This window comes from Mustela nigripes, chromosome 15, assembly GCF_022355385.1.
Source record: "Mustela nigripes isolate SB6536 chromosome 15, MUSNIG.SB6536, whole genome shotgun sequence".
Taxonomy (NCBI): domain Eukaryota; kingdom Metazoa; phylum Chordata; class Mammalia; order Carnivora; family Mustelidae; genus Mustela; species Mustela nigripes.
Genome location: NC_081571.1, coordinates 10086099 through 10111689, shown reverse-complemented (window position 1 = coordinate 10111689; position 25591 = coordinate 10086099). Strand labels below are relative to the sequence as shown.

The window sequence follows — 25591 nt, the reverse complement described above, 5'->3', positions numbered from 1 at the left end:
ACTGTTTCCTAGATCCCAGTGGTTAAGATGAGTTCACAGAAGACCAGCATATATGATATGCCACTGGCATTGATCTTGAAAAACCTGTGAAAACTGAAAAGCTGAAATGGCACATTGCACTAAGAGCCAGGAGATCTACATGTCAGACTTGTCCCTCGTACTTCATGGCTGTGGTTTCAAGAGGTAGTGATTTATAGGTAGAAGCTTGTGGACTATCCTGGGCATATAATCTAGCCAAAGTTTGCAACATGGTATTTGGAGGGTCAACCATCAGCTGTACATTTGGTGAAAGACTCTCCCCAAACCAGAGGAAAGTATTTGAAACTCAAGTGTCTGGTGATCTTAATGAGGAATTAGTTGTGACTGCTGCCCAAGGAGGTGTTTCTAAGGCAGAAGATCTACTAAAAAGAGAACACACAGGCTGAAGCTCTGTTTCCAACTTCAGATCAGGTTGGCTGACTACAACAGATTTATTGGGCCAGTGATGTGTCAACAAGCCAAAGAATGCCAAGGAACACCTGCTACTCTTAGAATGTAGGAGAAGCGAGGACAGTTTCTCCCTCAGACCCTCCAGAAGGATTCAAACCTGCTGACCCTTTTCTGACACTTCTGAACTGTGAGAGAATGAATTTTTGTTTTGAGCCACCCAGTCTATAGAAATCCAAAGAGAAAAAACTCATTTTTCTTTTTCTTTTTTCTCTTTTTGAAAAAACATTTTTCTAACCGTGAAATCATAGTAACACTAAGTCATGGTATGGTGATGTTGAAGATTAAAAGGGGACTAGTTTGTGGAGACACATTGATATAATTTCCATACTCTCTTCCTGTTTTATGTTCACTTTTGAGTATACTCTGCCCCTGTGTCTGGCCATATCAGATGACTTATCATTCTTCCCTATCTCACTTTCAGCCCCAGACATGAGGAAAAATACCTCCTAATGTGGAGGTAAACACACCTGATGGCTAGGTGAGATATTCAGACCAGAAGTAAGATATTTTTGAATGTCTGTAGCCTGGAAAATTCCAGTTCACTTTAGTGGATGAGTAAGTTCCTAGGATCATTGCAGAAGCTGGCTGCCCAGGGGCTTCTTGCAGGCCAGCACTAATTTCCATAGCCACAGTGGCCTCACTACCGGGGTGCATGTATGTCCTCCAGGGGTACCTGTGAGTTGCTAATGGGTTTTCTCATAGCTGGAAGAGATATTCAAAGAACTTTCATTTTTTTTTACATGATTTTATTTATTTTTTTGACAGAGAGAGTGAGAGAGAAATCACAAGGAGGCAGAGAGGCAGGCAGAGAGAGAGGGGGGAAGCAGGCCCCCTGCTGAGCAGAGAGCCCAATTTGGGGCTTGATCCCAGGACCCTGAGATCATGACCTGAGCTGAAGGCAGAGGCTTAACCCACTGAGCCACCCAGGTGCCCCAGAACTTTAGTCTTTAGACTTGAAAATGCTAAAAAGTGATACCCAGAAAATTTTAAGGATATTCCTAATGATATAGAGTCATTTCAAGAAATTGTGTTTTGCTGTTCTGGGTGTGTATGTCAGATATTTAACATTGAATAGTAGATTTTAAAGTTCTTTTTCCTACAGCTTATTTTGTGGTCTTTGAAATTGCCGAGTTTTTTAGGTCTTTTGACAATTTCTTAACAAATATTCCTTTGTTTAGGACCCAGCCATCCTGCTCATTTCATTAAAACATGTGCAACTCTGCTTGAACTTTGAGCATTAGGTTCTAGAATGACATACACAGGAGACAGATAGGGCTTCTTAGATTTGGCAGGGAACACACAGGACAAGCAAGGGACACATAGCTGTCTCTCACTCTGCAGGGACGAGAAGGAATAGCAATTCTAGAATTCTGCCAACACCGACTATTCAGCCACAGGATTTTAACTGCACAGTGTACCTCCGTGTGGAGAGAGAGGACAGTGCAGGGTGCTAGAGACTGAAGGTTTGTGTCCTCCCCAATGTCCTAACCCCATGTGAGGGTTTTTGGAGGTGGAGTCTTGGGAGGTGCTTAGGGGGAGAGGGTGGAGCCCTCAGGAGAGAGGGATTAGTATCCTAATAAAAAAGAGACCCCAGAGAGCTTGCGTTCCCCTCCACCCTGTGAGGAGGACACGGTGAGAGGATGGCCATCTGTGAACCAGTAAGTGGGCTCTCACCAGACACTGAACCTCCTGTGGTGCTAGATCTTGGACTTCCCAGCCTCCAGAACTGTGAAAAACAGATTTCCATAGTTTATAAGACACTCGCCCCCACCCCCACCCCAGGCTGTGGCATGCTGTTAGAAAAGTCCAGTTGGACTAAGACATAGGATGAGGCAGCTACACTCTACAGTGCTTCCCACTGGTGAGGGTTGTGAGGTACTGAGCAGCAGAAAGAGCACGGCTCTGAGGACTCAGTGTTTCTGTCTTGTCCAAGAGATCTCTTAGATTCCTCTGATTGCAGCTGAGTCCCTTCAGCTCTATCAGATATGGACGCCATGACGTTAACACCATGTCTTTGCAATTCTTCCTCAATGCTTATCATGTAGCAGGTATAAAAGAAATGTTCGATCCCACTTCTCTTCCTTCCTTCCACCTTCCCACTCTCCGTCCTTCCTTCTTTCTTATATCCGTAACTTCTCTGTGTCAGTCAGGATTGTGCCAAGGACTGGGAATTTAAAGACGACTTAGACAGCCACTGCTATTGATTGTTTTATTGTTTTGGAAAATTCTCTTAAAAATGGAGATCTACTTATTCCCACTTTCCACACACATTTTTTTTTTTTTCTGAAATAGAATAAGTACTAGGCTTAGAGGCCTAAAAGGAAGGAAAAAGAAGTGAAGGAATGAGTTGGGGTTTGCAGGTCCAGAGTTTGAGGTGGGTGAGGGATAGGCTGGGGAAAGAGGAAAGAAAAGCAGGAAATGGTTTTTCCAGGGATTGATTTTTGCCCCCCACCCCTCACCCACATCAATATTCTTCACAGAGCTGGTTAATTATCAATTTTCATGAGAAAGCAAAGCTGCCTTGCTCTTTTTGAAGCACTGGAGCACAAAGCAGGCTATCCATGATACACCTTCAGTTCATGGAAACATTTGCATTTTACTGAATCCAGTGATTTATTCACATCTTCTGCATGCTCTGTGTGGCTTAGAATAGTCTGTAAGACATAAAATAGGTGTTTTACCTTTACCATCTTTTTTGCTTTCTTTTCCCTTTTCTTCCTGCTGACTTAAAAATGGAGAACACCAGAATGACAAAGGAGTTCTCATCTGAAACCAAAGAGGACAGAAAAGAAGTGGCACATTTTTCAGGTGCTAAAAACAGAGAACCATTAATTGCGAATACTACAGCTGGTGAAACTATCTTGCAGCGATGAAGAGGAAATAAAGACATCTGAAAATGAAGGAAAATGAAAAGAACTTGTTGCTAGCAGACCTATCCTAAAAAAATTGCTACAGGAAATTTCTTTAACCAGAAAGAAAATCATTAAAAAAAAAAAAAAAAAAAGGAAACTTGGAGCATTAGGTAGGGAGAACAATAGAAAGAGCAGAAATATGGCCACCTACAATTGACTGTTCTTCTTTTGAATTTAAAAAAAAAAAAAAGATTTATTTATTTATTTTAGAGAGAGAGTCAAGGGGGAGGGGCAGAGGGAGAGGGAGAAAGACTCCCAAGCAGACTCCACACTAATTGCCAAGCCCAACTCAGGGCTTGGTCCCATAACCCCAAGATTATGACCTGAGCTGAAACCAAGAGTCGGTCACTTAACCAACTGAGACACCCAGGTACCCTTTACGAGTTTTTAATATCATATTTGATGATTGAAACAAAAATATAATAATAGCTGGTATTCAAGACAATGATATTTCAAAGTAGGGGAAGTAAGGACTTAAATGGAGGAGTAGATTCCTCACCTCATACAAAGTGTTAAAGCATTGATTCCAGTAGACTGCTAAGTCACACTGATGTATTGTAACATGCAGAGCAATCACTAAGGAAACTATACAAGGAGGTGCACCCAAAAACTCTATAAATAAGTCCAAGTGGAGTTCTAAAAATGTTTAAGTAGCCCATAGGAAGGCAATGAAAGAGAAGCAGAGAAAACAAATAGAAAATAAATAAAATGGCAGACTTAAGTACTAACATATGAGTAATTACCTTAAGTGTAAATCATTAAATACACTAATAAAAGGTACAGACTGGCAGAGTGAATAAAAAATTACTAAGCTAGGTGGTGGTAACTAGAAAATCAGTTCAAATTTAGCAACATAGGTGGGTCAAAAGTAAAGGATAGGGATTCCTGGGTGGACCACTCAAGCGTCTGCCTTTGGCTCATGAGCTCAGGGTCCTGGGATAGAGCCCATGTCGAGCTCCCTGCTCAGTAGGAGCCTGCTTCTCCCTCTCCCTCTGCTGCTCCCCCTGCTTGTGTTCTCTCTCTCTCTTACTCTGTCTCTCTCAAATAAAAAAAATAAAACCTTTTAAAAAAATCAAGTTTTTTTTTAAAAAGTAAAGGATAAAAGAAGACATACTATGCACATATTAATTAAAATAAGGAATAGCCCTATCAATATCAGGTAAAAGAGAATTCACAGTGAAGAAGGTTACTCAGGATAAAGAGAAATATAACAAACATAATGATAAGAAGGATCAATCCGCCAGGAAGATAAAACAGTATTAAACATCTATTTAGCAAACAACAGAACCTCAAAATACATGAAGCAAAAACTGAGAACTGAACACAGTAATAGACCACTCCATAATTATAACTGAGGATTTCAACATCCTACTTTCAGCGACTGTTAAAACTATTATGTGGAAAATCAGCAAAATATAAAAGATAAGATATGAATGATACAACCAATAAGATCTAATCAACATATATGAAACACTGACCAATGACAGTAGAATATATAATTTTCCCCCCAAATACTCTGGGACATTCACCAAGGTAGACCATATTCTGGTCCATTAAACCTTCACAAACTGAATAGAATTTAAATCATGCAGAATGTTTCCAGAGTATGTTTTCCGAAAGTTTTCTAGTTGTACATTTGAGATCATGGTTCATTTTGAGTTAATTTCCTTTTTTTTTTTAAGATTTTGTTTATTAAAAAAAAGATTTTATTTATTTATTTGACAGAGAGAAAGTGAGTACAAGTAGGCAGAGTGGCAGGCAGAGAGAGAGGGAGAAGCAGGCTCTCTGCTGAGTGGGGAACCTGATGAGGGCCTAGATCCTAGGACCCTGGGATCACGACTGGAGCTAGAGGCAGCTGCTTATCCAGCTGATCACCCAGGCTCCCCTTGAGTTAATTTATTTTATTTTTTTAATTTTTTAAAAAAGATTTTATTTATTTATTTGACCGAGAGAGATCACAAGTAGGCAGAAAGGCAGGCAGAGAGAGAGAGAGGAGGAAGCAGGCTCCCTGCCGTGCAGAGAGCCTGATGCAGAACTCGATCCCAGGGCCCTGAGATCATAATCTGAGAGGCTTAACCCACTGAGCCACCCAAGCGCCTGAGTTAATTTCTTTTAAAGACTTTTTTATTTTAGAGAGAGTGTGCATATGTGGGGCAGAAGGAGTGGGAAAGAGAAACTCAAGCACACTTGGAGTTGGGCGAGGAGCTCTATGTGGGGCTTGAGTCCCTGATCCCAAGATCAGACCTGAGCTGAAACCAAGAGTTGGAGGCCCAGCTGACTATGCCATGCAGGTGCCCCCATTTTGGGTTAACTTTTACACAAGGTATGGAATTAGGTCAAGTTATTATTATTATTTTTTTTAACTCATGGATGTGAAGTTGCTCCATCAAAATTTGTTGAAAAGACCATCATTTTCTTCATTAAATTGCTTTTGTATCTTTGTCAAAAATCAGTTAGGTATAAGGGAAACAAACTAGAAACCAATAACAACAGAAAAGCAACAGGAAAATCTCAAAGAACTGAAAGTTGAACATCACACTTTGAAATAATCCATGAATCAAAGAGGAAATCTCAAGGGAAATTTAAGAAATTTAAAATTTAAAGAACTGAATGAGAATGAAAATACAACATAGCAAAATATGTACTACACACCTAGAGCAATGCCAAGCGGGAAATTTATAGCACTAAATTCTTTCATTAGAAAAGAGAAAAGTTCTTGGGCACCTGAGTGGCTCAGTGGTTTAAAGCCTCTGCCTTCAGCTCAGGTCATGATCCCAGGGTCCTGGGATCGAGTCCCACATAGGCTCTCTGCTCAGCGGGGAGCCTGCTTCCTCCTCTCTCTCTGCCTGCCTTTCTGCCTACTTGTGATCTCAGTCAAATAAATAAATAAATCTTAAAAAAAAAAAAGAGGAAAGTTCTCAAGTCAATAATCTAGGTTCCTACCCCAAGAAACTAGAAAAAGATAAAAATAAACTCAAAATGAGTAGAAAGAAGGAAATAATTAAAATTAAGAACAGAAAACGGTGAAATTGAAAGCAGGAAATCATAAGAGAAATCAAACAAGACCAAAATAAGTGGAGAGACATACTATGCTCATGGATTTGAAGATTCAACATAGCAAAGATGTGATTTCTCCACCAAATTAACGTGTAGGTTTAATGCAGTTTCTATAAAAAAATCCCAGCAAGAAATTTTTGGTAGGTATAGACAAGCTTACTCTAAAATTTATATGGAAAGACAAAGGACTGAGATAGCTAAAACAATCTTAGAGAAGAAGAATAAAGTGTTAGGAATCAGTCTGCCTAATTTGAATATGTAATATGAATCTACAGTAATCAAGAGTATGCAGTATTGGGCAAAGGATAGACTCCTAGATCAGTGCAACAGAGTAGAGAATCCAGAAATGGACCCATATGAAGATGCCCAATTGATTTTTTAAAACAGATTTTATTTATTTATTTATTTGACAGAGAGAGAGAAAGAGAGGGAGGGAAGAGAGAAGGAATACAAGCAGGGGGATTGGGAGAGGGAGAATTAGGCTTCCTGCTGAGTCCAATGTGGGACTTAATCCCAGGACCCTGGATCATGACCTGAGCTGAAGGCAGACACTTAATGACTGAGCTACCCAGGTGACCCTGCTCAACTGATTTTTGACAAAGATAAAAAATGAATTCAAGGAGAAAGGATGGTCTTTTCAACAAATGGTGGCAGAGAAATTATATATTGGTAAGGTTTTAAAAAGATCTAAATTTTGGGTCACCTGGGTGGCTCAGGCCTTTTAAGTGTCTGCCTTCTGCTCAGGTCATGATCCTCAAGTCCTGGGATTGAGTCCTGCCTCTGGATCACTGCTCAGTGTGGAGGTTGCTTCTCCCTCTACCTGCTGCTCCCTCTGTTTGTGCTTTCTGTCTTACTGTCAAATAAATAAATAAAATCTTTTAAAAAAAGGATCTAAATTTTATACCTTAGATAAAAACTAACTCAAAATGAACCATCATTTTAAATGTAAAATGATAAAACTTTTGGAAGAAAATCTTTCAAAAGTAGGGCTGGGCAAAGAGTTCTTAGACTTAACACCAGAAGTACAATCCCTAAAAGGAAAAATTGATAAAATGGAACTAGTCCAGATGAAAAACTTTTGTTCCATGAAAGACAAGAGGATGAAAAGACAAGCTAGACTTATAAGCCACATATTTAACAAAAGACTAGTATCTAGAATACATAAGGAACTCTCAAGACTCAACAGTTTAAAAAAAACACAGATATTTCTCTGAAGAAGTCATACAGATGGCAAGTAAGTACACGGAAAGGAATGCTTCATCATTAGCAGTTAGGGAAATGCAGATTAAAACCAAAATGTGTGATATCCTACTATAATTTTATGTGTGAACTGGACTAGGCCATGGGGTGCCTGGGTAGTTGGTTGAATTATTCTGAGTGTTTTCATAGGGTATTTCAGGATGCGAGTAACATTTGAAGGGGTAGACCTAGTAAAGCAGATTTTCTTCTCCAGTGTGAGTGGGCCTCAAACAATCCACTGAATGCCTGAAAAAGCTGAGTAAGGGAGAATTCTCCCTGCCTGACTGACTTTGAGCTAGGATATCAGTCTCCTCCTGCCTGTGAACTTGGACTCGGGCTGGAAATTAATACCATTGACTCTCCTGGTTCTCAAGCTTTAGGTATCAGACTGGAACTATACCATCAGCTCTCCTGAGTATCCAGCTTCCGACTGCAGATCTTAGAAGTTCTCAGCCTCCATACCAGTGTGAATCAATTTCTTATAATAAATCTCAATCATATGTGTGTGAATTCTACTTTTAATAACTATTTCAGCAAGTTTCCGCAAAATACATACATAATACAAGAACCAAGAATGTTATGTGTATAAAATTCTGTTCCTATGGAGAACCCAGACTACTACACTAACATACCTAATAGAATGGGTATAATAAAAAAAAAATTACTAACACCACATCCTTGTGAGGATGTGGAGAAATTGGGTCTCATATATTACTGGTGGGAATATAAGAGGGTATGGCTACTCTGGAAAACAATTTGACAGTTTCTTAAAAAACTAAATATGCAATTGTCACATGACCCAGCAATTCCTCTCTTGGACATTTATCTCAGAGAAATAGAAGCTAATATTCACAGAAAAACCTGCACCTGAGTGTGCATGGCAGTTTATTTGTAATAGCTCCCAAGCTGGAAACAATACAAATGTCTGCCCATAAGTGAAAGGTTAAATCCACTGTAGTGCCTCCATACCATGGAATACTGCTCAACAATAAAGGAATTAACTTGAATGAATATTGGAGGAAATATACTGAGTGGAAAAATGCCAAAAAAGGTTACATACTGTATGATTTCATTTATATAATATTTTTGAAATTAAATTATAAAAATGAGAAAAGCTCTCTGGTTGCCAGCGTTAGGGAAAGGGAAAAGGGTAGGGGGTATATGGGTGTGGTTATGAAAAGAAGCAGGAGGAATCACCCTGGTGTTGAAACTGTTCTGTATCTTGACTGTGGTGGTGGATACACAAACCCATGTGACAAAATTAGAATACACTAGATGCACCACACACACACACACACTACAAATAAGTATAAGTAAAACTGGGAGAATCTGAACATGCTCAGTGCATTTTATCAATGGAATTTTTTTTTAAAGATTTTAAAAATTTATTTGGCACACAGAGAGAGACAGTGAGAGAGGGAACACAAGCAGGGGGAGTGGGAGAGGGAGAAGCCAACCTCCCACTGAGCAGGGAGCACGATGCAGGGCTTGATCCCAGGACCCGAAGATCATGACCTGATTCTGGTTGAGATATTATACTATAGTTTTTCAGGATGTTACCAGTGGGGAAAGTGGATAAAACACACACAGGACCTCTCTGTATAATTTCTTAGAACTATATGTAAATCTACATACATACAAACATACATGTGAAAGGGTTAATAAAAAAAGATCAGAGATTGAGAGATTGAGATGGGGGTACTTGTTCCTCCTTGCTTTGTCCTGGTAGGTTGGCTGCATCCCTCCACATAGGTCCAGTTCCTGGAGGTGGCTCTCTCTTGTAATAACTGTCCTTGGGTTCCCTTTAAGCCCAAGGTTGTTCTCACTGTAGGCAGCTTTGGGCTGCTGCACCATCCCTTGTGGCACATCTGTAGTTATATTTATTTCTAGTTACTTTATTAATGTTTGTGGTTATTGCAGATGATCTCTATAAAATTTTGTTTTTGACGAAAATGAGAGAAAAACTCTAAAATTTCATTTTGATGAAAACGAGAGAAAAAAAATTTTTCTGTTTCATGGTGCCTTGGACATAATGGATTCTTGATAAATACTTATTTATTGATAAATTCACTTCTAGGATTTTTGAACATGTGTATGTTTTTCAACTGTACACTTAGTGTTAGGAACCATTTATAAGCAACAAACTGGATGACCTAAGTGAAATGGACAAATTCCTAGAAACATACACTCTACCAAGACTGGATCAGGAAGAAACAGAAAATCTGGATAGACCTAACTATCTAACTAGTAAGAACTTGAATCAGTAACCAAAAGCTTCCCACCAAAAAAAGTCATGGACCAGATGGCCTCATTGGTAAATTCTACCAGACACTTAATATATAGTTTTTATAGTTTTTTAAAGCACAGGGGCAGAACCCATGGGCAGAAAGAGCTGCACTGGCATTTTGAGGAGAGATTGATTTTACATATATTTACATTCTTTTTAAGGCATGCCAACTCATTTGATGAGGCCAGCATTACCCTGATACTAAAAGCTAGACAAAGATACTGCAAGAAAAGAAAACTGCAGACTAATAACCCTTATGAATATTGATACAAAAATCCTCAAAGAATATTAGCAAACCAAATTCAGCAACAGACTAAAAGAATTATGCACCATGACCAAGTGGGATTTATTTGGAGTGTAAAGATGCCTCAACATATAAGAATCAATCAATGTGGGTTGACTGGGTGGTTGTTTTCAGCACAGGTCTTGATCTCAGGGTAGTAAATTCAAGCCCCATGTTATGCTCCCTGCTGTGTGTGGAGCCTACTTAAAAAAAAAAAGTATCAATGTGATAAACTGTATTAATTGAAGGAAAAAAAACCCACATGATCATTTTAATAGAGCAGAAAAAGAACTTGACAAGATTAAGCACCTTTCAAGATAATACACTTAGTGAAGTTGAAATAGAAGGAAGTTTACTAACATAATAAAGGCTCTGTATAAGAAACCCACAGATAACATTATACTCCATGGTGAAAAACTGAACACTTCTCCTCTAAGATCAGGAACAAGACAAGGATGCCTGCTTTTACCACTTCTATTAGGCATAGAATCCGAAGTTCTGTCAGGAGAAATTAGGCAAGAAAAGGAAATAAAAGCTATCCAAATCGGAAAGGAAGAAGTAAGATTATTTCTTTTCATAGGTGATACAATATTATGTGTAGAAACTACTAGAGAGTCTGCTAAAACTACAAAAAACCACTGGAGAGTCTATTAGTAAGGGCTAATAATTTCAGCAAAGTTGCAGGATACAAAATCAACACAGAAAAATTGGTCTCATTTTTAGGCACTAGTAATAAACAATTCAAAAATGAAGTCAATAAAACAATTCCATTTACAGTAGCACCAAAGAATAAAATACTTAAAAATAAGTAAGGAGGCCAAAGACTTGTGTATGGAAAAACAAAACATTAGCCCAAGTGTCCTTTGATTGATGAATGGATAAAGAGGCAGTACACACACACACACACACACACACACACACACACACACACGGGGGTGGAATATTATGTGGCCATAAAAAGAATGAAATCTTGCCATTTGCAATGACAAGGATGGAACAAGAGAGTATTATGCTAAGCAAAATTGGCCAGAGAAAGATAAATAGCATATGATTACACTCATATGTGGAATTTAAGAAACAAAATAAATGAGCAATTCTTATAAAAAATGATAACATTTAATTCTTCATTTTCAAAATTGTTTAGCTATTTTAGTCCTCTTCCCTTTCCATATAAATGTTAGAATGAGCTTGCTGACATTTTGTTAAGAATTGTGCATAAATATTGCTGACATTTTGATAAGAATTATATTAAATCTGTAGATTAGTCTGGGGAAAATCAATGTCTTTATCACCTTGACTCTTCTAATCCATGAAAACAATATGTCTCCATTTATATAGGTCTTTGATTTCTTTCATCACCATTTTGTGCTCTTTTGCCTTGGAGAAGTTTACATTTGTTTATATTTTTGCCCATTTTTAAACTTTTCAGCCTTCTCTTTACCTTTTTATAAAGCATTTTTTTGGTAAACGACGTATCATGTTTTCTTCCTTCTCCAACTGACCATCCCTGTCTTTTACCTTGCCTTCTACTTTACTTTTCCTTTTTATTTGCTTTGTACTTTGCTGATGGATTCAGTTAGTTTTTATTCTCTTCCCTTCCTTCTGTTAATCTGGAAATTTTACTTTATCGTCCTTGAACACATACTGCTATTCTCTTATCTGAGATGATGGGCCAGCCATTTGCTCTTCCCTCATGTTTCCTCATCCTCCCCAAAATCAAATTTCTAGGTTATTACTTTTTTTTTTATAGGTATGAAAAGTTTTTATTATCAGCACACTACAGTATTTGTGAATTCTATCAAACAGTCTCTACAACATACCCTCTAAGGAGAGGATACATATGATGCACACCATGAGTCTGGGAAGAGCCAATCCCTGCTTTTTCTATCCCTTCCCTTTTCTCTCTTCCTTTTCCCTCCTCTGCATTCAGAAGCCCCTTCCCTAAGCCCTAACCCCTTTTGTAAATAGTCTTTGCAACTGAGGACATCGGTGGTGTTCTGACCTCTTTAAAAAAAAATTGTTAGTATTTGCAAGGACTTCTTGGTCTCTTCATAGACTTCAGTTTTTTTCCAGATGGCTCTTTGCATTCCTTGGTTTATATATCACGAGGCAGTCCAGTTTGCTGGGGATAGGAAAATGTTGAAAAACACGGCAAATAAGACACAAGCGAAATAAGCTGCAATTGCTATCCAGAGCCTTGGGTCCTTCAGTAGAGCCTTATCAAAGCAGCTAAACACAGTGTAACCTATGGACATTCCAGCGAATCCACCTGCAACATGGGCTGCAAAAGACACCAGTGACCCGTCCGCAGGGACAAAGAACCTTCTGTAGAGAGCAAATCCCATATCTGACCCAATTATAAGGATGATGATCAGTAGTCTGACAATTCCGAAGGCAGGAATCATTTCTCGAAAATTCACCAGAACATTCATAAAATAGCCTCCCATCAGAGCATAGACTCCTCCTGAAGCACCCACAAGATATTTGAGTGGGTCAGAAATGGAGCTGGCAAGGGACCCTGCAATCACTCCTGCCAGGTACACCAGCCCTACTCGCAGGCCTTTGTGGACCATTTCCAAGGGAATACCCAAAGCGAGCTGCATAATGAGATTCCCCACGATGTGCTGAACTCCAGCGTGGACCAGCATATAGGAGACAGACCTCCAGGCTTGCTCCCGCTTCTCGGGATTGTAGGTAAAGGGACTCTCCAGGATGCCTGTGTCCAGGGTGATCCACTGTTTCTGAGGCTTCCACACGGCATAGTAAATAAACACCGCCAGCTCAGCAAGGCTGACGGAGATGATAAACACAGGGGGTGGGAGGCAGTTAGCTCTCTCCAAGTATGTTCTTCGGACCTTTTCAGGAAGCATCCATTTCGAGACAACCCTATGGACCTTTTTACTCTTGAAGGGATCTTCACGTCCACCATCCTCTCTCATTTCCTTCTCTTCTTCCAGCTCTCCTTCCATGTCTCTATCCATATTCAGATTCATATCCTCCATCTCCAAATCATGGTCAGAAGCCATTGTCCTGGGTCCTCCCTCCACCACGGGTCTGTTTTCTTCCTCGGCACATACAGCAAAGGGATCAGACATGTAGTTCAGCCACTTCAGCAGCTAGCAACAGATGAAAATGCTGGTCGCACCAGCAGCATGTTGGTTTTACCTCTCTTAGCAATGGTCACACTCTGACTTCAAGCCCTGTCTGTGTGCCCTGTTCTTCGGAAACCAGGAGCACCTCCTTGATTAAGCATCTCTGACATCTTCAGGGCTCACAGGTGTGCTTTCAGGCTGTGGCATTCCCTGGCCCTCCCACTCCTGTTTATCTTCTGCTCCCACACCTGAATTCCTGAGCACAGTTCACCACCTTGGAAACATTCCTCGGGAGGCCCACGTCGTCCCAGCCAGGACAGGCTGCCCACCGCCTTCCAGGATGCCTGGGCCGAGGGGCTGCCTCTGCGGCCCTGACGTTCCCGCCCTGCCAGTGGTCCCTCCGTCCCTCCCCAAACTCTCTAGGTTATTACTTTTTTTTACATATGCCCACCCAACTCCCCATGCCTGCATATTGCTGAGAGGAACCTTTAGCTCCAGACTAATATTAGACTTTCTCTTACAGTATGTCTCATATTTCAAGGATCCTTCGTGTTCAGACATTCCCAGTCAATCATCATCCATTTCAGTTAACCATATACACAGCAAAGTGCTATGCCTACCATTGACTCCCTTTCTGTTTCTTTCTTCTTCTTCTTCTTCTTTTTTTTTTCTTTTAGCAATTTTTGTTTACTTCTCCTTCTTTTTCACTTTTTCTTCTCTTCCTTGACAAAGTTTTTTTTTCTGGAAACTTTTCCTTATATGGGTAATGTGAATGAAGATCTCTCAATCCTTGCATCCCAGCAAATACCTTTCTTCCACACCAGCGAGTGGATAATGTCTTTACATGTTCCACATTCTTGGCTCCTAGTCCTTTTTTCCCAGTAATTAGTAAATATCCAAAATATCCCACCAACTTCTGCTGCTGCATGTGAGAACTTACTGCCTGTTAGTTTTTCTTCTTCTGGAAATAACTTGTCCTTTTGGTCTAGAAGTGTGTACATTTATCTTGAACCTTGGAATTTTCAAATTTTATCAGGACATGCCTAGATGTGTGCCTTTATATCACCTCTCCTAAACCTGCATCAATAAGTCTGCAAATAACAAAATTTCCTTGCCCCTTCCTTCACCTCTTATACATGTTCCTTTTGGCATTCATATCACTTGCGTCGCGGCTTTCTAGGATCAGTCTCACAAGGATCTTTTATTTTCCTTTAGATAGTCCTTCTCTCTGAGTTTTGTCCTAGGTTTTGAAATTGTTTCTTCCAAATGGTCTTTAAAACCACAGTTTTTAATCTCACGAGTGGCAATTCTGTCATTCAATTTGCCTATTGGATTTTTCAGTTTGGGAAGAAATAAAAATTTGATAAGTGGTTTTATGCTTTAATCGAATCTCCTTAAGGGTTAAGTAAGGTAACATTAGTCACTGTAACAGAAACTCTGACATCTTCAATATTCAATTAAAAAAGATAGATTTAGGGTGCCTGGGTGGCTCAGTGGGTTAAAGCCTCTGCCTTCGGCTCAGGTCGTGATCTCAGGGTCCTGGGATCGAGTCCCGCATCGGGCTCTCTGCTCAGCAGGGAGCCTGCTTCCTCCTCTCTCTCTCTCTGCCTGCCTCTCTGCCTGCTTCTGATCTCTCTCTGTCAAATAAATAAATAAAATCTTAAAAAAAAAAAAAAGATAGATTGAGGGGGATCTGGGTGGCTCAGATGGTTAAGCATCTGTCTTTGGCTCAGGTCATGATTCCAGGGTTCTGGGATCAAGCCACAAGTCAGGCTCCCTGCTCAGTGGGGAGCCTGCTTCTATCTCTCCCTCTCCCCCTGCTTGTGCTCTCTCTCTGTCAAATAAATAAATAGAAATCTTTATTAAAATTAAAAAAAAAATGAAAGATAGATTGAGACATCATGAAAAAGATACCCGAGACTAAGGCACAGTTGTTACTGGAGAGGAGTACGTGATATAGATGGATATTGTAAGGAATGGAGCTATGTCAGATAAACCCTTGCCAGACTCTCCCCTCTTCAGATGGCATCTATGCATCTGGTCTGACCCAGAGGGAGACAAAACCTTGCTTCTGCTAGATATTTTCCAACATTCTTTATCCCCCACCTTCCACTGAGGAGCTCAGTATAACCTGCTGGTTAAGAGTTTGTACCCCTACCCCCGCAAAAAAAAAAGTTTGTGCCCTGAAGTGAAGACAGACCCTGGCTCTGCCGCTAACTAGTTTTGGGTCTTTGGATTGGTCACCTTGAACAGGCTAAGTCTGTAAACCTTATTTTAAATTTGAACTCTGAAATAGGCTTAAAGAGCATCTGGGTGGCTCAGTCAGTTGAGTGTCTGACTCTTGGCTTTGGCTCAGGTCCTGATATCAGGGTCATGAGATCAAGGTCCACGTTGGGCTCTACGCTAAGTGGGGAGTCTGCTTGAAGATTTTCTCCCTCTGTCCCTCCAACCACTCATGCTCTCTCGCTCTCAAATAAATAGATAAATCTTAAAAACAACAACAACAACTGTAAAATGGGGTTAAAAAATACTGTCTAACTTTATAGGATTTTTTTTTTCTGTGCATTAAGTAAAACAAAGCAATGACCATAATTTAGCATCATGCCTGACCTGAATAAGTGCTCCTTACACAGTAGCTACCATTATTATGAGTGGTTCAGTCTCCTGAGGGCTTGAGCTGCAGGTTTTCTGCAGATGACCCAATGTAGTCTCCAGCCCTGATCACTCTCCTGAGCTACAGTGTAACATTTTCTGTGTCCAGCTGGACAACACTACTTGGATGTCCTCTTGGAATTTAAGGTCCTCTGTTGAGTAGGTGTAGTGTGCTGCCTGACAATTTGGACTTTTTAAATTGGAATATAAATGCTGACATTACGTTTCTGATCGCCAAGGCATCTATTTCTAAGACATCATTGGGAATAAACACATTGCACACTACACAACTGGATAAAGAGCCAGGCCTCCCAACCCATGAAGTTCCCCTTTCAGAAAGCCCTGGGTGACCCAGATAATGGACCATTTGCATGATCCTGCCCCACCCTAGCCTTAATTTCCACTCTTGTGTTTTAAATTCACAAATAAAGAGTGAGCCTGCAAAATTTGAGGCATCCCACTGTTGACCTCAGTAGAAGGAGAACCCGGATCCACGTGAGCTCACTCCCCCCACCACCTGTGATCTCACTGTGTAGGCTTGGGCTCGTGGTTCACCTTCCAAGAATCAACCTTATTTTTTCCAAAGTTCTCTGCTGATTGTTGCTGAGGCACATCTTGCAATCAAATAAAACCCGCAAGGGCCAGTCCAGCCACAACACTGGCTCTGGATTGGGGAAGTGTCTGTGGGCTCCTTACAAGTTGTGCAGGCCTAGGTGAGTGCCCTGAGGCATTCCTGGCTGATAGAATCTGTTGCTTACATGAGGCAGACACAAAATGTAGCCCAAACTTACTTTTTTAATCTTAGCTCCCACACTACACTGCTATGGATACACTCTTGCCAATCTGGACAATTTCAGACTACTTCCTCTTTGTTCCTTTCATCTGGAATATTCCTTTATCCATTTCTACTTACCAAGATTTAACCCATTCCTGGGCACCTGGGAGGCTCAGTGGGTTAAAGCCTCTGCCTTTGGCTCAGGCCATGATCTCAGGGTCCTGGGATTGAGCCCTGCATCGGGCTCACTGCTTGGCAAGGAGCCTGCTTCCCCCTCTCTCTTTGCCTGCCTCTCTGCCTACTTGTGATCTCTGTCAAATAAATAAATAAAATATTAAAAAAAAAAAAGATTTAACCCATTCCTTAAGAATAAGCTCAAACGCCACGTTTTTCTTGATCTTCCCTAATGAAGGAGAACTCCCCTAACTTATTTTTTGTAGAAACTTGTTTTATTCTTGTCAGTCGTGATGATACTCATTACTGTTAGCTTGCGGTATGGGTTGGAAACCCTGCCTCTGCAAGTGGCAGATTCTCCATGTAGTTTAGCGAAGATGGAATTTTTAAGCTTATATAACGTCCAAAACCTCAGACACTCAAGCGTACCAGGGTTCTTACAGTCTCTACCTTGAATTTTACTTTTTTGTGTGAGTTAACTTGATTATTATCTACTGCTTACTGGTTTCCTCTTTAGAAGGAAAATGGTTCTCAGTTAGCCCAATGCTGTCATTATAGCTTGTGATGCAAGTGCTAGAGGTTCCCGTTGTCCTCCAGCAGAAGAGCCCTGGCAGGAAACATGACCAGCCAGCTTTGGTGACCTGTTCATTCCTGTACCATTCAGGCTCAATAGGATGGAAGGGTCTGCTTGTCCAGGTGTGGGTCATGTGTCCACCCCCAGATGAATGGGAAGGGAAGGCTTATGGGAAGGATCAGGGGTCAGTTATTGTAGTTCACTGCTCTGCTCTGCTGTATTAGAACTCGTGGAGCACAGGAGCCGTGCCTCATCTTCTAACCCCTCAAACAATGGCTTGTTCAGGGTAAATACTTAGTGCATTTTTACTGAATAGATGAATAAACAGATTATCTTAGCACCAAGTTGGGAAGTTTAATAGGCTGTTGTTAAGCAGGGTAGTCAGGCTTTGGAAAAGAATTTTCCAAATTTAAAATGTAAAATTCTCAGGTAGTTATGTTATTATTTTTTATTAAAGATTATTTATTTATTTATTTGATAGACAGAGATCATAAGTAGGCAGACAGGCAGGCAGAGAGGAAGAGAAGCAGGCTCCCTGCTGAGCAGAGAGGTGATGGTGGGGCTCTGGGGCTCCATGTGGGGCTCGATGTGGGGCTCGATCCCAGGACCCTGGGATCATGACCTGAGCCAAAGGCAGAGGCTTTAACCCACTGAGCCACCCAGGTGCCCCACAGACAGTTATGTTATTTACTGGTGGATAGCATAGATCCAAAAAAGACGTAAGGAGAATAATAAACCTCACTAAAGGAGAAAGTTGGAAATGTTTAGAAGTTCCTTGTAAATGGGAAATTTGCCTTTTTTTGGTCTTTCACTTTCAGATAAATTTCCTTTTCCTGAGAAACTTGTACAGAGAGAGTAACTTGGTTCTAGCCTGGACAGGGGAGATAAAAATGTAAAAAAAGGGTTTAGTTATGGCAATGTCTATACTAATGCTTCTACTGCAATAATAGGACCTGAAAATGTAAACACATTTTGTTACGAGAGGTTGTGGGAGTACAAAACAGGGGGCTAGCCTGGTTTTCTTGGGGCTGACTCTCTGAGGGGTTAATGATCAAAAAGTAGAAAATGAATGTACTTAATGCCACTGAACTATACACTTAAAACCGAGTAAGATGTAAATTTGTTATATGTATTTTACCCCAATTAAAAGTAAATACATATAAATTTCAAAAGAATTATCCTTGGATGCCAAACCCAGAGGGAAATTTTGACAAGGAGCAGGATATTTTTAAAAATTTAATTTAATTTTTTTTCAATGTTCCAAAATTCATTGTTTATGCACCACACCCAGTGCTCCATGCAAAATGTGCCCTCCTTAATACCCACCACCAGGCTCACCCATTCTTCTGCTCCCTCTTTTTTTTTTTTTTTTAAAGATTTTATTTTTTTTTATATGACACAGAGAGAGAGCACAGCAGGGGGAGCATGAGAGGGAGAAGCAGGCTCTCCACTGAGCAGGGAGCCCAATGCAGAACTCAGTCCCAGGAGCCTGAGATCATGACCTGAGCCAAAGGCAGAGGCTTAACCCACTGAGCCACCCGGATGCCTCGATTTAATTTTATTTTTGAATAATAAATTCATATTGCTTTAATTTCATTTTAAGATCTAGACTATTAACATGCTCTCAACAGTCAAAACTATACAAAATATTAAGAGAATTGTCGTTCTCTCCCATATCCCTTCCACACCATTGTCTCCTACCTCTTAATAACCAGCTTCATGGTTTTCTGATTCTGTGTTTTTTCTTGTAACGATAAGCAGATTATGTGTATTTTCTCATTGCCCCTTCTTTCTGACACAAAAGATAGCGTACTATCTCTTGTCTTATTCTACTTTTTTTTTTTTTAATTTCCTGGAAGTCATTCCATATGGAGTCATAGAGATCATAGAGATCATCCACATTCTTTTTTATCTTCTAGCTCACCACGTCTTTCCTTGGCCACTTCCAGTCTACTAAAAAGCTTATCAAATGCATTCTTCACTTACATTGTGTGTATTTGATTTCTAACATTTCCTTTCCATTCTTTCTTAGAATGTCCACCACTCTGTTTACAATACCCATCTGTTCTTGCACATTGCCTACTTGGTCCATTAGAACGCTTAGCATATTAATCATAGTTATTTTAAATTCCTGGTCTGATAAGCCCAAATTCTCTGCTATATCTGAGCCTGGTTCTGATGCTTGTTTCGTCTTTTCAGACTGTATTTTTTGCCTTTGGCACGCTTTGCAATTTTTAGTTGAAAGAGAGACACCAGGTAAATAGCCTTTGTGTGTGTTTTTTTTTTTAAGATTTTATATATTTATTTGACAGAGAGAAATTACAAGTACACTGAGAGGCAGGCAGAGAGAGAGGAGGAAGCAGGCTCCCTGCTGAGCAGAGAGCCCGATGCGGGACTCGATCCCAGGACCCTGAGATCATGACCTGAGCCGAAGGCAGCGGCTTAACCCACTGAGCCACCCAGGCGCCCCGGTAAATAGCCTTTGAACATGAGTTTTCATGTTAATCTTGCCAGGAGTTAGGCTGTGTTTACCCTTTGCCGTAGCTGGGATTTCCAAGGCTGAAAATGTCTTCTTATGTCCTTGTTTTCCCCTTTTGTTGTCTTTGGGTTTCCCTAGAGACCTAAGTTTGCAGTTCTTTCCTGTAATCTGCAGAAGCCCTCCTGTTGTGGTGGTAAAGCATGGGAGGAGGAGAAATGTTATCTAGTCTTTTCATTAGGTCTCAGTCCTTTAGGGAGCCCTGGTCATGACGTTCTCAAGTGCTTCTCAGCCACCTGCTCCATACTCCTACACCACTTAGGGGAGGAAGGGGCTGGAGTGGGTATTTCCCTCCCCCCAGGTCTGTTAGGCTCTGGTGAAACCTACAGGGGTTAGGCTCTGGTAAAATATTTTCTTTTGAGGACAGGCCATTGGTAAGGAGAACAGAGCGCTCTGGGCTTATTTCAAAGCGATTGATTACCTTTCCCCTTCTCCCTCAGGACCCGGCGGGACTCCTGGAGGTAAAACTCAGGGAAGTGTGGGGGTGCCTCCAAGATTGGGCTTTCAGGAGTTTTTATCTCGCAAGTTAGCCTCTAGAAATTAGTCATTTACCCTCAGGTGTTCCTACCAGGCTCCAGGTGCGGCTTCTGCTTCCCATACACTGTGATTTTCTGTCCGCCTGTGTCTTTCCAGTTTCCAGAGAGTCAGGATGCCCTGTGATTTCAGTTCTTTAATGGATCTGAAAACAGTGTTGATGTTCAGTTGGTTCAGCTTCCCGCACCCCCCACCCCCGTCTTGTGAGGTTGGGAGTGATGAGTTCCAAGCTCTTTGCGTGTCACACCAGAAACTGGAAGTCAATGCTATTGATTTTTGCATATTAATTTTATATCCTGTTATCTTATGAAATTTTTATTGTTTGAATTGCTTTATTATTGATTTTCTAGCACAACTTTCTAGATATGCTAGATATTCTGTCATCTGCTATTAGAGGTTGTTTTATTTTCAGTTTTTTTTTCTTTATGCCTTTGTCCTCTTTGGTCAAATTGTACTGACTAGGATCCCCAGAAGGATGTTAAATAGTGGTGGAGATAATGGGTTTCTTGCCTTGTTTCTGCTTTAAGGGGAATAACTCCTGAGTTTTTTCCATCAAAAAAGAAGCCGGCTTTAGGGCTGAATTTTATATATTTTGTCTTGTTTTCTAAAATATGTGTTTTGTTATTATTTAAGTATGGCAAGGCCAACAGATCAGGAGATGACTTTCATTAAAAAGATAACTTGTTATACCCAGAGCCCCCAAAGAAGGGACATGCCACACCCTGGGGGACCACAAGGGGAAACACCATGGTCAGCCTGGAGGTGGAGGAAGGAGGGGAGAATGTGGTCAGGAACCTTTACTATGGTTTCCAGGGGAAAGGAAGGGTGAGGCAAGGTAAGTAGGCTTACAATAGCTAGCTTGAATAATTTCAGCAGGCCCTTGGGCTTAGGGCCTATCCCTAGTTATCTCTTAATTGGCTCTGGGGTAATTAGGGCAGGTAGATAGTGGTCTGGAATGTGAGAGCCCAGTAAAGGAAGTGGTCTCTTAGACGAGTTGTAGTCTATCTCTAGGAATTAGCTAACCCTGGGAGGGGTCATCCCTCTAGGATCCAGCCCAGGTGTCAGAAAATAGGTGACATGGGCCCAGAAAATAAAGTGACATGGTAGTATAGAGCATGTTAAGGAAGTATTCGCCCACTTCTGTTTTCTCATCTTTTAATTTTATCAAAAACTTTTTCAATGTTTATCAAGATAATCCTATGACTTTTCTCTTTAGGTCATTAGTATGGTGAATTACCTTAAAATGTTTTCTAATACTGACCAGTTTTTTGATTTCTTGACATAAATTTGGGCCTTTTGGGTGTTTTATTTTAACAAGTCAAGACCCACTTTTTATGCCAGTGGTTTTTTTTGTTTGTTTGTTTTGTTTTGAAAGATTTACTTATCTATTTGACACAGAGAAAGAGTCCAAATAGGCAGCATCGGGGAGAGGGAGAGGTAGAAGCAGGCACTCTACTGAGCAGGGAGCCCAATGCGGGACTCAATCCCAGGACCCTAGGATCATGACCTGAGCCAAAGGCAGATGCTTAACTGATTGAGCCACCCAGGAGCCCCGTATGCCAGTGTTTTGCAATGCTTTCTTTACTATCTTGAAATTGAACATTTAGATGATATAACCTACTTATGCATCAATAATAATAGCATTAAAATATTTAAGTTTTCATACATAGGATAAATAAAAAGTACATAACTTGTTATAAACTGACATGTATTTTTATATGTAATAGTCGGATTTTGCTCTGTTCTTAGAATCATTGTGGATGGGCAGCTACAAAAACTGATAATGATGTATTTTCCTGGTAACGTCAATAACATAAATATGTTGCCAATTAATGACATACTTTTCAAATGGTTGAATAACTGTTGTTAATACCCAAACAAATCAGAGTACCATTTTGTCTTGATTTATATTAAAGTTGCATGCCTAGGAATTTCAGTGTATATCAAAATGATGCAAAATTGTGTGTGTAAAATAGAATTAGGTTCTAGACCTAGAAAAATATAAATAAATAAATAAATAAATAAATGATCAGTATGACATTTATTATTATGTAGGACTGTCCTATGATTTGTGAGACTTCTAGCTCCCCTGGTACCTACCCACCAAATGCCAGTAGTACCCCAACTATTTCTGTAACCAGATTCACCTCCATTTAGTTCATTGCTAGACTAGGTGAACTCTGTTTGGCTCAGCCAATGGCGTTTTTGTTCACAAGTATAATCCATACCCATGGTAATGTCTTTTATGCATAAGACTGCAAAACAGATGAAACTTACAGGAAAATGTTCATCTTCACAAGTAGTAAAAAATGTAAACTAAAATCAGGGATATACCATTTCCTTTAAATTAATTATCGATTTACAAAAATAATACTGAATAATTCAGAGTGGTATGAAATAGGTACTTTTAAATATTTTAATTGTGGTGTGAAAATTTTCAGCAATTTGGCAAGAGTTTTTCAATGTCTATGATCTTAAAATTCTCCCATTTCTTGGGGTCTATGCTAAAGAGTTCGAAAATATAGAGGAGGGGCACCTGGATGGTACATTTGGTTGAGAGTCCCAACCTTTGGTTTCCACTCAGGTCTTGATCTAGGGGTCATGAGATCCAGCCTGCTTGAGATGTTCTCTCCCTCTGCCTTCCAGCTTGTGCTCTCTTGATACAATAAATAAAATACAATAGATACAATAAATAAAATAAATCTTAAAAAAAAAAAGAAAATACAGAAGAAACTTATGTCATTATGTTATGTTATGTCAAACTTGTGTCATTACCAACAACAACAAAAATGATTAGGAATGTAATAGAAAAAAGTATGCTAGAATGACATGGGTATCATCCCACCACTCTGAGGTCATGACCTGAGCCAAACTCAGGAGTCCCACACTTAAACAACTGAGCCACCCACACGCCCCTTTGGGGTTGACTATTTAATAAATGGGTTAAGTTAAGTGGATAAGCATTTGATAAGAAAATAAAAATAGATACCCCCTCATTCCTTGTGCCAAATAAATTTCAGATGTATTAAAGATCTTAAAAGAAATAATATTAAACTAGAAGAAAACATAGTTGAATATAGCATTACAATGGGGAATACTTTCCTAAGCATAATACCAGAGTAGAAACCATAAAGAAAATAATTGGCTGTATAGTAATCAAAAGCTTCTATACATTGAAAAACTAAAAAATTTCAGCACATGAGAAAAATAAAGAATTAATGCCCTTAAATACCAAGAGTTCTAACATATCAATGAGAAAAAATTCCTTTTTCATATTTAATTTTCATGTCAATTGAAAACTAAGTTTAGAAATTGAATAGGAAATGTATAAAATGAGTGAGGCTGTAATTAAGCGTATGAAAAATGTTAACTCTCTTCTAAGATTGAAAATGGGGAAAAACTCCAAGATAACAAGCCTTGCAAATCATTTTGGCAAGCATTTAAAGGAATCTTAATATCTAGTAGGAAGAGGCATAGAGGTGAGCATTTTGATATTTTTTTAATGGGAATGGGAATTGATGCAATCTTTCTGTAGATCCATTTGACAACAGGTAGCAAAGCCTTAAAATTCTGTATATTCTTATGTGACAATAAAAATTTTGTTTAGAAAGCTTTTTTTAGTAACATGTGAAATAATTTTGTAAAAATACTGGGTGGAAAAAAAGTTGTATGTGGTGGTTTGAAAATACCGGTTTTATTTTTTTAATCTTTTTTTATTTTTAAAGATTTAAAAAAAAATTATTTGCTTGTTAGAGAGGGAGAGAGACACAGCGACCAAGCAGGGGGATGATAGGCAGAGGGAGAAGCAGGCTCCCCGCTGAGCAAAGAGCCTCATGGGGGCCGGGGATCATGACCCGAGCTGAAGACAGATGCTTAACTAACTGAGCCAACCAGGCATCCCCAAAATACAGGTTTTAAAAAGTCTCTAGGGAAGAAATTCAGATTAAAGTACACTGCAGTGCTGTATTATGAGAACTCTCATTTTCAATTTTTAATATTCCAATGCTGCACAAGTGTTTTTACAGCTAAAAAATAAAACTAATTATATTTTACAGAGGTTACTTAAAAACTAACCCTGTGCCTGGTAGGGGGTGTTGAATAAATGTTTGTTAAATTGAATTGTTCCCTGGCTACTAAGCCCTCCAACAATTTTTTAAACATTTAGAATTCTCTCCTTCCTGAAAGGATTTAAAAACTGGTTCACATAACACTTAATCCCTGGGTACATATGAGTTGAGTAATTCATTAATTATCCAGGCTTTAGATTTTTCCAGGAAATATAGAGAATTTACATATCAGTGTAGATAGATATCTCCTTGGCACCAAAGGCAAATTTTAGAACTTTCATGTATTTGCAGATGCTTCAGAATCATTCCCCTTAGGTTCCTCAGGTTAGACAGTTATAACTTTTCTTACTTCTAAATGTAAGGAATTTTCATACTCAGATTACTTTAGGTCTGTGCATAGTTTTCTTGTAATTTCATTAGGTGGCAATTTAGACACAACTTTTTATAAAGGACATGTTCACGTTTCTAAAATTAACCATGGAAAGAGTCACCGATCCCACATAATGGCATAAATTAAATTCTGCCTCTTAACAGTTTGCAGAGGGACTTCCCAGAAGGGAATTTTTATTAACAGCTAGGTTCTCATAGGGGCCCTTTGGATAATACACCTGTACAGGTGTATCTTTTCCCAGGTACCCGTGTGACTGTACCAATGAGTAAGGCTGCTTCTGGAGTCTAAATACTCCTGTGCTCTTGAGTTTCTCTCCTCAAGTATCTGGAGATTTTTTTCCTTCAGCTCAAGAAGAAAACATGGCGCCACCTACTAGCATTCTGTAGTATTGCATTATAAAAAGGTCTTTCTGGGTTTTGTTCATTTGTCAAACACTTTCTGAACCCCCCCGTATAGCCAAGCATAAACTTCAGAGCCCTAAAGATGAGTAACACTGACCCTGCCATGACCGAAATGTCAGTATAGCTGA

At 39.7% G+C, this 25591-nt stretch overlaps 1 protein-coding gene and 1 long non-coding RNA gene across 2 annotated transcripts in view; one reads left to right on the top strand and one right to left on the bottom strand.

The window, feature by feature from the left end:
- The window catches only part of LOC132002511 (uncharacterized), a 229634-nt gene that overhangs the window by 17338 nt on the left and 186705 nt on the right, over positions 1 to 25591 (top strand). The window lies entirely within an intron of this gene.
- LOC132002586 (rhomboid-related protein 2-like) lies at positions 12239 to 13469 on the bottom strand. The gene has a single exon (XM_059377677.1). The coding sequence runs from the start codon at positions 13360 to 13362 to the stop codon at positions 12370 to 12372; it is 993 nt and encodes a 330-aa protein (XP_059233660.1). The 5' UTR covers positions 13363 to 13469; the 3' UTR covers positions 12239 to 12369.